This window comes from Oreochromis aureus, linkage group 23, assembly GCF_013358895.1.
Source record: "Oreochromis aureus strain Israel breed Guangdong linkage group 23, ZZ_aureus, whole genome shotgun sequence".
NCBI classification, from domain to species: domain Eukaryota; kingdom Metazoa; phylum Chordata; class Actinopteri; order Cichliformes; family Cichlidae; genus Oreochromis; species Oreochromis aureus.
Window position 1 is genome coordinate 23,535,212 of NC_052963.1, and position 12,320 is coordinate 23,547,531.

Here is a 12,320-nt window from a genome sequence, read left to right on the forward strand (position 1 = left end):
TTTGATTTCCCACCTTAAATTACCGCCCTCCTGGTCTTCAGCCAGGAGCTGGGGCTTGCTTTTCAGGTTCCTGGACACATCATGCTGTGAACAATTCAACCAGAAACTTGCCTTAACTTATCCATAGATGTTAACCTCTAACTTTCTTCCGACTGCTGCTGTGGAGAGCCGGTCCAAGTCTGCTTTACTCCTGAAAATAACAAAACTAAGACATTTTCATTATTATCACCAGTGGTTAAATAACCCATTTCTCTGTCTCTGGTCAGAAACACCAATTATGCCATGCATGTAAGCGTGTTCTTCCCTGCATTTTATGTTAATTGGGTGTAAACTGCTTCTTCATTAAATTAATTCATTGAGTTTCTCATTGCATTTCTATGTATTCATGTTAATGTACACTACGTGTAAGCTGTTTCTTCATTGCATCCTATATATTCATATTTAATTTATGCATTTCACCACTGAGCTTTAGATTCAAACTATCTCACTTCTGATTCATTTCAAAAATATCTCACATGTAACAATTTGTATGTGTGTTTTCTATTCATTAAGGTAATGACAATTATTTCTTTCATTATTCTTACCTTTTCTAATGTTTACCTCTTTGTTATGCTGTAGTGGACATCCCTAAACAATTCATGAGTTCAGGCTTCAATTTTCAATCCAATTATATCCTATATTCTCGCAGTCAAACTCGTCCAGCTTCATCTCTCACTGGTCCTCTCTGCACAATGTCCTGTTCGGGCTTCAAAGCTCCAGCAAACACAGTCTCAACTCAGCTGCTGTCTTCTTCTCTGTTTCTTTACAGTCTTTTCTTTCAGATTAAGTCCCAGCATGGCAAAATATCACTCAATGTCCAGTGCTCTTCCACAATTCTTTATCCCACTGTTCAACTGCCCAGCCTGTATTTTCACAGTACATGTTGCATTAGTCTTACATGCTGCTGCTGGTCGTCAGTCGTCATCAGTGTTAATGGATCAGTGGCCCTGTCGTTTGCCTGCTGTATTCAAGTCCACGATGTTCTATCTGTCTTCATCAGGTGATTAACTGTCTTTGCGTGTCTTCTCGGGTGAAGGACAAAGTAAGAGCTCAAGCTGCACAATTTCGAGCCAAAGACTGGCTTATTTTCTCCCAATTCTTTTAATCTACTTTTCTGCTGCTGAACTCAAGGTTGCAAAGTTGAAAGACGCCCACCTGTATTGACACACTAAACCATATAATTAGTAATATATACATTTTTCTTAAAGGCTTCATTTGCTTCATGTGCCTAGAGTTAAATCTCTCTCTCTGTGTTCTTTCTGTACACACTCAGTTCCCATATATGGGCATGCACAGTTCCTGTTCACTATTTCCTGTCGCTGCAGCCCCGGTAGACAGAGCAATATTTCCTGTTCCTCAAACTAATCTAACTCCTTTGTTTTTGTTTTCTTGAATTAAAACACTTTCAAACTTTAGCACATCCTACTTTTCATCACACAAGAAATATATTCCACACTCCTTTATTCCATACACACCTTTTAAATGCTCTAACCTCTTTCAGACGCCATAAATCGTCTCACACGCACTGCCTTTCTCTCTCTCAGACTTCCCCTTTTCACTTACTCAGACAAATCACACAGTCACTCAAATCAAATACTGACAGCATTCACACAGTTAAAATCACACAAAATACGCTTTCATACGAGTATTTTGGACATGCCTTCCATGATCAGAAAGAGCAAGTCAAAAGAAAAAAGAAAAAGAAAACTGAAACCTCTCATAACCTCAGTGAAGGTCAAATATCTTCATAGACCCAAAAGTAAGCATATTATTTCCCTAGTCAAAAGTCAAACCGTTACTCACAGTAATTTTTAATCTCACAGCCTTTGTGTTTTGAAACTAAAAAGAGGAAGGAACAGCGCCCAATTTAAACTGCGCATGTTGTCACTCAACAACACACACACAGAAAATGTAACTGTATATATATTATCTCAAACTGAAACAAAACCCATCTAAAAATCCTAAAACATCTTACTTCGACACCCCAAAACACACATCGCTTACAGACATCTTTATTAATTAAATTATCTCAAATTCAATTTCAGTTCTCAGAACCCAGGTAACGGTCTTAAGTATCAACAGTTTATGTATCCTATCTCAAAACCCAGCAAAAATTCATACAGTCATGGCAAGAAATAAAACTTTACTTACAATATTGTAATAACTCCAGCGTCTTAAATACAGGCATCAGCCATGTCTAGCAGTCTCTATAAACTTCCTATCAGTTTTACACAGTTTTACCTAGTACAGACACGTGTCAAGCAAACCCCATACTCATATTCTACAGTTATCATGAAATACTTATCATAATCAACAACAGTCACACAAATATAATAAACATAAACTGCATTTCTTCCCTTAAAACACAGATTGAAGTCGTCCTTAACCCTGGCTCTGCAGTCAGTCATTAGCCACTCATTAGTAAACAGGAAATGTCACTCTAAATAAGTCACAGGCATCTCATTTACATAGACACAGACACACAATCTCAAAATAACCAGCCTGCTGCAGTGCCCGTGGCAGACAGAGCCTATATACAAACATAGAAATTATAACACAGAGACGTCTGATAAATTAAATAATATTTACAAGGCCTTAAATTGCATAACCTACCGAATTTAGACAAAATTTTAACTTAACCCTCCAAGGGACAAACTCCCTGAGTTTTTTATGATCAATTTAACCAGTCTCGGCCCCGGGCCGTGGTCACATATCTAATGCCCTAACACAATTTAAAAGCGTCAACCAACTCAACCCCTGCCGAAAAGCTCTGTTTTGGGGACATTTCACATCCCAGTCTTCCCCGAAGTTTTAAGTTAAAAGTTACACGCCCGAAACCCGGTTTCTACTGACCAAAAAAGTGCAAACCACCGTCCCGGACGGCAAAGTGGTCCAACCACTAGTTATTCTGGAGTGCCCCAAGCTCCACAGTGACCAACTGACTATCCCTCAACTGAGGACAAGGTCTAAGCGTCCTTGACCTTGGCAACCGTTACGTCTGAGCAATACACTTCTTAGCAGTCCAACTGCCGTTCTAGAATAATTTATAATACTTTGAAAACACCCCATAAAACTACACAAGCAATCTTATTGATGTCCAAGCCCGGCTTTATGTTCAATTAAGACTTAACTGTCACCAACTCTTCGCCAATAACCTATAACTCTAAATTCAGTCTGCATTTCAACTGCTTTAAATACCCTTATTCTCTTTACTCTTTACTTATTTTCTCTTATTCTCTTTACTCTTTACTTATTTTCAACGTTTTATTATCATTACTTCAACTTCAATTCTCATGAGATTTTCACCAAAATCACAACAGACTTTTACCAGTAATTTTCAGTGAGTAGACTTTCAATTTTGTCAGACCCAATTCAGCACTGTTTGGAAATAATTCAACAGGTAGTGCCTTACCTTTGAATAAGCCGGCTTATGTCCACTCACTTCGACCACTGACTCGTGTCTGCCTGTTTGAGCACCTTGGACCCTCTCAGTCTCAACCTCCAACTCTCTCTACTCAATTCCCGGCCAAATGCACCAAATGTTACGGGTTCGAAATTGAGGACGAGAGTAAAACAATGATGGTCCAGAAGAGGTCAATCAAACAATTGATTTTAATGAATGCACGCAGCGTGGAGAGGTGCAAACTGCAAAACAGTTGTACATCTCTACCCAAAATACACTCTAGATTGCTTTTATAACATCAGGGTATTGTAACGCCCCTTCTTGCGTTTACAAGCACATAATTTGCATGTACAGAACATTCATGTATTTTAAGAATTAAATGCAACATAGAGGTTCCTCCTTGTGGCATACTCTTCCGAATATAGTGATGACCTAAGGCCTTTGAGGTCACCATGGACTGGACATCCTTCCGTCACCTGTAACTAAGCAAACTCAAATACCACAAGAAGCTGAATACATTCAGGCCTTTGCTCAGCTACTATTTTACTATATCAATATACTCAGCATATGAGTTATGATATATATATATTTAACTCAATCATTTTAAAGTAGTTATAACTGCACCTGTAATAAAAATGTTAATATTTGATTATAATAACCCCTATAATATAAATTATAACATAATGCCAGCAGCTTCAATAAACACTTTGATGAAATGATAATTAATGCAATGATAAGATGATGGTTATGTAAAATAATCCCTATAATTCTACAATCCACATGTGAATTTAGACATTAAACGTGTAGAGGCATGTACACACAGATTGGCAAACAGGTACAGAGTCTAACTGAAGAGCTTAACAAAGCAGACGTGGCAGTAGGGTTTGTCATTTTGCATGATATGATATTGTGAACCAACTTTGAATAATGACAGGATCCTTCGATGAACACAGTAGGTTAGTAAGGTGTAGCAGAGAGAGGCTGTTTGTTTTTATCCCTTACAGGAGAAGGTTTCCACTAGAGAGGGACCCAGAAGAGGAGCGGAGACCACTTAAGCATGAAGTGTTTTCAAGTGGGAGCTGGTGTTTTATTACTGGACCACCTAGAGGATATGAGGTTATTGTCTGATTTGCCGAGTCAGGGGGCGGCAAGAGAGGGTCAGAGCGACACAGTGGACTTGGGAATGGTGGTTTCGGCGCCCATGGTGCCATTAATGGATCTAGAGGTGACAGAGTGGGTTGAGCGGTGACACAAGACACAGTATAGTGACCTCTTGTGGACAAGAGGTCAAGAGAGGGAAATGTGGAATTACAGGGATTATTTTACATAACCATCATCTTATCATTGCATTAATTATCAGTTCATCAAAGCGTTTATTGAAGCTGCTGGCATTATGTTATAATTTATATTATAGGGGTTATCATAATCAAATATTAACATGTTTATTACAGGTGCAGTTATAACTACTTTAAAATGATTGAGTTAAATATATATATCAAAACTCATATGCTGAGTATATTGTTACAGTAAAATAGTAGCTGAGTAAAGGCTTGAATGTATTCAGCTTCTTGTGACCTCAAAGGCCTGAGATCATCACCATATTCGGAAGAGTATGCCACAAGGAGGAACCTCTGTGTTTGCATTTAATTCTTAAAATACATGAATGTTCTGTACATGCAAATTATGTGCTTGTAAACGCAAGAAGGGGCGTTACAATACCCTGATGTTATAAAAGCAATCTAGAGTGTATTTTGGGTAGAGATGTACAACTGTTTTGCAGTTTACACCTCTCCACGCTGCGTGCATTAAAATCAATTGTTTGAACGACCTCTTCTGGACTATCATTGTTTTACTCTCATCCTCAATTTCGAACTCGTAACAGGGGTTTTTTTTCGCAGTGAACAGCAGACGCTAATGTTTTGTCACTTTTTACGGAATCAAACTCAAAGTAAGGTCAGTACTTCCACGCTTTAAACGCTGCACGTCCGTACTCTCTCCTCCACTCGTTATATTATCTATTTTTGATCTGCACACAGTTGTTGCCACAAACGCTGCACTCGCTTACGTTATTGTCATGAGACACTCTCGCAAACAAAATCTTGGTTTAGTAATGCAGTAACACAGCATGCTTACGGAAAAGTAACAGTAATTTAATTACCAATAGTAATCCCTTACTTTACTCGTTACTTGAAAAACGTAATCGGATTATTGTAACGCGTTACTGCCCATCTCTGGTCTTATATGAGCTCTGACTAGGGTTTTAGGTCTTGTTAACATGGTGCAAAGAAAGTCTGATTATATATTTTACTAGCATGGTAGAGAGTGGAAGACTTTCTAACCACAAGATGGAGTCCTTTCAGGCTTGGACTGTTTCTCCCCACAAAGGACACAGACTTCAACTATAATGCTTGACAAACTTGAGGACTTCAAATTTTGGTGTGATTTTGACTATTCGCATGTCATTCTGCTCTCAACAAATTGCACAATGTGCAACTCCAGTTCCAAAAAGGTTTCAGACACTGTGCAAAATGTAAAATAAAAACTTTTGGTGGTGGTGTATTGTATTTAATGTTTTTTTTATTTTATAACTGGGTTTAAAGGCTGAAATCTTTTTTGTAACATATTATGAGATTTAGCTGTTTGTTTGAGATAAGATAAAAGAAAACGTTAAATGACGAAGCCCCAAAAGTTGATTCTGTTCATCTGGATGTAGCGTTTTCAGTGAGAGAAATGTTATGTCACTCATCCAAGTGACTTCTTCAGTCTCAGCTGACTGCAGGTTTCCCCAATTTTATAAACAGTACATTTGCATAATGACTGAAACCAGCCGGCCAAATGAAAAATGGGCTCTGAGGTCAGTTCCTTGACCATTTATATGCAAATTGTCATGACTATTGATCAACAACCACTGATCAATGGCCATGAGCGAATGGTTGCAATCACAGCATTGTAAGATGGTGAAACTTAGGCCCCCTCCTCGATTCAGAGATGGTCTTTCCTTTTTCACGTAAATAGCCTCCTTGACTCCGTGCTCAAACCAGCGTTCCTACCTGTCCAGAATGTGTACATCCTCATCATTGAAAGAGTGTCCACTGGCCTGTAGGTGTGATTAGACTGTGAAGTCCAGGTCTGACAAGTTAGCTCTTCTGTGTTGTACCATCTGCTTTGGTTTTCCCAATGTATAAATCATCGCAATCCTCCTGGCACTTAATAGCGTACACTATGTTACTCTGTGTTGGGGGACTCGATCCTTGGGGTGGAACAATTTTTGGCGCAGCGTGATTTGGGGTTTAAAAGCCACAGAGGCGCAGCGTTTAGAAAAAAATGCGTCTCGACACATAAGGGATCACTAACGTTTGTCACTAAGGCAGCAGTTGTTCTTCTCTCCTGGATCGGCTGGAACTTTCTTTAGCCGCCTTCCCAGCTTTGACAAATGTCCAGCTGGCATAACTACATTTACTCAGGGCCTTCTTGATGTGATGTTCTTCTGCTTTCCTGTTCGCTCTATTTTGTACCGTCCTGATGACACCCAGTTTGTGCTCTAGCGGATGATCAAACCTTAACCTCCTAATATCCGAACTCTTTCATGGCATGCATTTTTAATTTCTTTTTGCTATTGTGGCTGTTTGGGACCTGATGAATTTAAAAAGAAAGAATTACCAGATTTTTTTTTTTTTACCTGATTTTTGATTCTGAGAAAAATGAGATTCAAATAGGACATTTGTTTTAAATTTCGATAATAGCAGTATAATGTCCTTGTAAGTGGATATCAGGCCCTTGTAGAGCAAAATTTCGTATTTTGGACAATGTGAGTACAAGAAAATTATTATTAGAATGTAATGTGTTAAATTTGTTTAGATCACAGTAATAAAGAAGGATTGGTCTGTGTTTCAGTTTGGCTTAGCTGTAGGCCTGAGAGTGTGTGTAATTGTTTAGAGGGAAAGGAATTTATTGACACTGGGGGTCTGCTGTCATAAAAGGAGACAGGAAGCTACAGTTGGGGGTTGCTGATGCTGATGCTTGTACCTTTAATAAAAACTTATAATTGCCATAACTTAGAAGTAGGCTTGCAGGAGACTCTCCACCTTATCTGTAAATGTAAGACAGCAAGAGGCCAATGGCCCAGTGGATGCAGAGTGGGGGTCTCAGTGTTTGTAATATGTTAACTCTGTTTTCTATGTTGTGTAGAGGAATTTGGTTTAACCTGGGTGAGGTGATTACTTTTATGACCCCCAGGAAGTCACGTATACAGAGACACACACACACAGTGCTTTGACTGTTACGACACACCCACACTTACATGCACATTCACTCACGTGCACTCACACATACACACGGGTACGCGCACACACAGGCACTCACGTGCTCGTGCATACACACACAGACATACAGAGTTTCCAGCACACCATGGGGGATTTATGATGGGGTTGCCTCTATAAAGCTGGCTGTGACTAACAAAGGGGTGAAGATTGTTGCAGAGGGACACCGGCCTCGTCTTCCCTTCTAGAAGTGCATGCTTAAATGAAGATGAATAAAGATGAATAAAGGTTTTGTAAAATAACTACTGAGTTCCGGTGCCGTCTCTGGATGCCTCGACGAATAAAAGAACCGGGGTAAAACTGATTTCACAACAACCCAAAATGTGATGTCCACATATTTGGACGCCAGGTCCTAGGAGGTTAAATACTGGTCCGTATGTGTAGGTTTATGTTACACATCAATTTTTCAATGTCCCCCATTACTGATGGAATTCTCACAGTCTTAGAAGGCTTACCTGCCACTTTCCTTATCCTCCCTGGTGGACATGATGTGTTTGTCTAACTAGTTAATGTGATCAGTGAATTGTGGTCCGTCCTGAAATTTGACTTCCACCCAGGTGTCATCCACATACCTGAACCAATGACTTGGTGGTCTAAGGAGCTTGCAAAGAAAAGTGTCTGCACTTCTTTAAGTTGCTTGAAGACGTTTCACCTCTCATCCAAGAAGCTTCTTCAGTTCTAGGTCACCTTCACCCGTCTTCACACCTTGTCTCGTGTAAATAGGTAGGTAGGATCATTAGGGGGTCCATTGTTCCTTTTGAGGTTACACATCCACAGGGCTTAAATCTGGGACTCTCCACTATTTGACCCTAGAACTGAAGAAACAATGCCCTGGATGACTGAGAAGCTTCACAGACAGTGACTTCGTGGTGTTACAGGGTAGAAAAACAAAGCCCTCTTTCTTAAGTACAACTCAAAATCAAAACTCCCATGTGCTTACTTTGTGTAAATGTTGAAACGTGATAGGCTTGTGTGACCTTAGATTCACCAGCTGTCCCCACCTTTCTTCCTCGAATGTTATTTGAATGTCAAATTGTTTCATGGCTTTGTTTACCGTGTAATCCTTTGGTGGCAAAAAAGATCATTTATCTACCTCAATTCCTTTTAAGTATTTGCATTTAAACAGACATGCCTTAACGTGCCTTGGCAACACTCCACTACTGTCTTTCTGTGACTCATAATAAAGCAACTGAACTAAGAAAGTAAGAAAAGTGGGACCCACATGAACAAACATGATAAATGAATCATCAATTATAATATATGGCAAAAACCAAAGAAAGAAAAGAATTATATCCCTAATTAATGTTTTGCTGTTAAAGCTGGTTTCACTGAAAATGGGTACATATGAAAACCGAATAAGAAATCCATAATAATCTTTTTGAAATAACAAGTTAATGTTTTCAATTCATAGTAGGGTGATTTCCTCTCTCTTGTGCTCACATTTATTACAATTATTTTGCCGGGAGGTGGGGCACTGGGAAACCAGCAAATCCTGGGGGTGCCCCTGGGCTGAAAACGCTGGAGACTATAATCATAACTATGATAATAATAATAACTATGACAATAATAATGAGACAAAAGTTCAGATTAGCTTTCACTGGCAGAGACAGCTCTTAAAGTAAATTAATAAAAAATGCTCAAATTGCAGACTCTTATAGATTGGAAAAGTCAAATTATTATTGTATTAGTTGTGTGCTAGTGGTCTGAATTTAATCAAGGCATGTTGGATTTCATTAAATTATTGCTATCAGATCCCTAAGATGCTGACTACATGGCATAAATGAAATAAGTGCTTTTGTATAGGTAGCTGCTGTTCACATCTGTGCAAACAGAGGTGCTTGGTTCAATAAATTCCTGCACCTACTTCCCATTTCCTTGTAAAATATAAAGAAATGTGAGGTGGCTCAAAACATTTAAAAAACACTGAATCTGTAAATTTTAACCAGACAGAAAAATGTTTAAACACTTTAAAAACATAAGAAAAAATGGCTACTAAAACCATCTGCCTGTTTATTTCTTTGCATTTCCTTATGTTTCCTTCTTCCAGGGTCCCATACAAAGGTAACAAAACATATTATTTCTAGAGCAAAAGAATAAAAGAGATTTATTTTTATTTTTAACAAGCTTAAGATTGTTTAACTTGATAAGACAGAAATAGGAAAAAATACACCAGAGATTAAAATATGATAAATATCCAAGCTAACATGGTCCCAGTACTTGGGTCTAACTATATTTTCTACAGTTATGCTGCACAATTAACATTTAAACAGACACATTTGCACAACTGAGTATGAATGAACTTTGATTTTGCTGCAGGAGAAATAACAATTTTAATTTTTCTTTTTGTTTTGCTTGTTTTTAATTTAATCAACATAGACAGTTTTTTTTTAATTGACACATCAAAACAAAAAGTTGAAATAGAATTCTTTCAAAATAAAAAGCTAGCTTACATAATTATTTGACAAGACAGAAATGAAACAGGTGATATAAATGACCAAACTGTAGTAACTACAATAAACAAAAATGTTATTAAAATTTATCTTGAAAAGTAAACAACTTCAGTAGCAAATAAAATTGCGTCTCTCCTCACAATCATGCGCCTCCCAGACACCCAGACTCCCTTCTGTCACCTGTAGGGCTGCACACTTCATCTTGGGGTGCGGACACAATGGTTTTCCCCCTTCAACCCAGGCCTCGTAGTCCAGCTCCTCTCCGTCCACCCACAGCCAGTCTCTGGACAAGAAGCGCAAGCCAATCCAGACATGTTCAGTGGTGTTATGTTTCTTCAGCTCTTTCTGGATCAGCATCATCTCAGTCTCTGATGCCACACTGGCCAGGTCATTATGGTGCTCCCTGCAGTACTCCACTGCTTCCTCCCAAGCTTTTTTCTCCTCTGTCACCACTGGCCAGTAGCAGAAAAAGTGACGGCGGTAAGGTAAGGACCCATGTTGTAGGTGACGTCAGACGCCGGAGATTTGGCGGAAAAAAACAAAACAAACGAATGGTAGCCTAGAATTTAACAAAGTTTCTTTAATCTTCAGTATTGTCAAATAAACTAACCAACTGTCATATAACTAACAACATCTGCCCTATCATCCCTAACACCCTGGAGAACAACGAGGAGAGTTTAGACGCTCTCCAAGAATACATCGACCGGTGCTTCGAAGATTTAGTAATGAAGAAGGCCCAGAGCATGTCTTCCCCGGCCAAAACTGAGACGCCATCATCTAAAAGATATCGCCCGGCAGACTCCCCCGGCACAACATCGCCTGCCGGCAAAGATATCGTCGACATCCTGGAGTCAATCGATAAGCGATTGTCCAGTTTTGATGCGAGGCTGTCCCTGGTGGAGATCTTACACGGGAATTTCAATCTCTAAAAGAATCCCTGGAGTTCAGCCAGAAGCAGGTGGAAACACTTGCTGCAGAAAACGCCACGCTACGGGACTCGGTCAAATCTCTAACCGAAAATGTGACCCAATTAAACTTAGAAAATAAAAAAATAAAAGAGACCGTTATGGATTTACAAGCCCGTAGCATGAGAGATAATCTTGTGTTTTCTGGTATTCCAGAGTCTGCCGGAGAGGACCCGGAAACGACCGTGAGAAGCTTCATTAAAATCCACCTGAAGCTGCCGGAGGACACGGTGAAAAACATAGGGTTTGAAAGAGTGCATCGCATCGGGGCTCTCAAGACAGGAAGCGGGAGACCGCGTCCTATTGTGGCCAAGTCGGCCACTTTAAGCAGAAGGAGCAGGTGAAGAGTCGCGGCAGAGAGCTGAAAGGAACGGACTTCAGCGTGAACGACCAGTTCCCAGAGAGATCCTGGAACGACGCAGGGTCCTGTTCCCAGTCCGACGTAGTTTTATTCAGAAAGGCTCCGGGCTGTCATCGCCGTGGACCGGCTCTACGTGGACGGACAGCTCTACCGCGACCCGGCATCACTCCATGGCTGTATTGACCGCACACCAGATAAGAATCCCCTACGCTATTTCTCTTCACTCACACTCTCTTGTATTAACTTTTGCTTAACTATGTAATATCAGTTTGCTAATTTAGTATAACGTTACCGTCACTCTCCGCCAATGCTTTAATTGGAATGTTCCCGTTCTTATTTCTTTTTCCCCCTCTCTTTCTTGTCGCTCACCTTGCTCTTTGGTTTCCTTGCTTCTCTTTTCTTTCACTATGTCGATCACCTGTTTCCCTATCCATCCACAAAGGACACTGTCTATTTCTACATGCTCACTCTGCACGATCACGCACACACATGCGTTTAAAGGCAACACATTTACAACAGCCACACAGTGCACACAGATATAGGACACACACGCACACATTTGCTCATTTTAGTTATTATGCACACACATAGTCAGACCTATGGAGCTTCACGCTGCGCATTTTCTTCTCTCTATTTACCAAAAAAAAAAAAAAAAAAAAAAGAAAATGATGTGTTTCCATTTTCCTCACCCGTCTAAGCAAGACACACAGCATATGTCATTAGCCACAAACACACAACTATGGGCACGCTAAGGTTTGTCTCATGGAATGTGCATGGAGCTGG

The 12,320-nt window shown here is 39.7% G+C and overlaps 1 protein-coding gene across 1 annotated transcript; it reads right to left on the bottom strand.

Moving 5' to 3' along the window:
- Positions 1-10,208: 10,208 nt before the first annotated feature.
- LOC120436261 (dromaiocalcin-1-like) lies at positions 10,209-12,320 on the bottom strand. The gene is made up of 2 exons (XM_039606967.1): positions 11,907-12,320; positions 10,209-10,663 (listed from the first exon to the last, which is right to left on the bottom strand). The coding sequence occupies exons 1-2, from the start codon at positions 12,094-12,096 to the stop codon at positions 10,320-10,322; spliced, it is 534 nt and encodes a 177-aa protein (XP_039462901.1). The 5' UTR covers positions 12,097-12,320; the 3' UTR covers positions 10,209-10,319.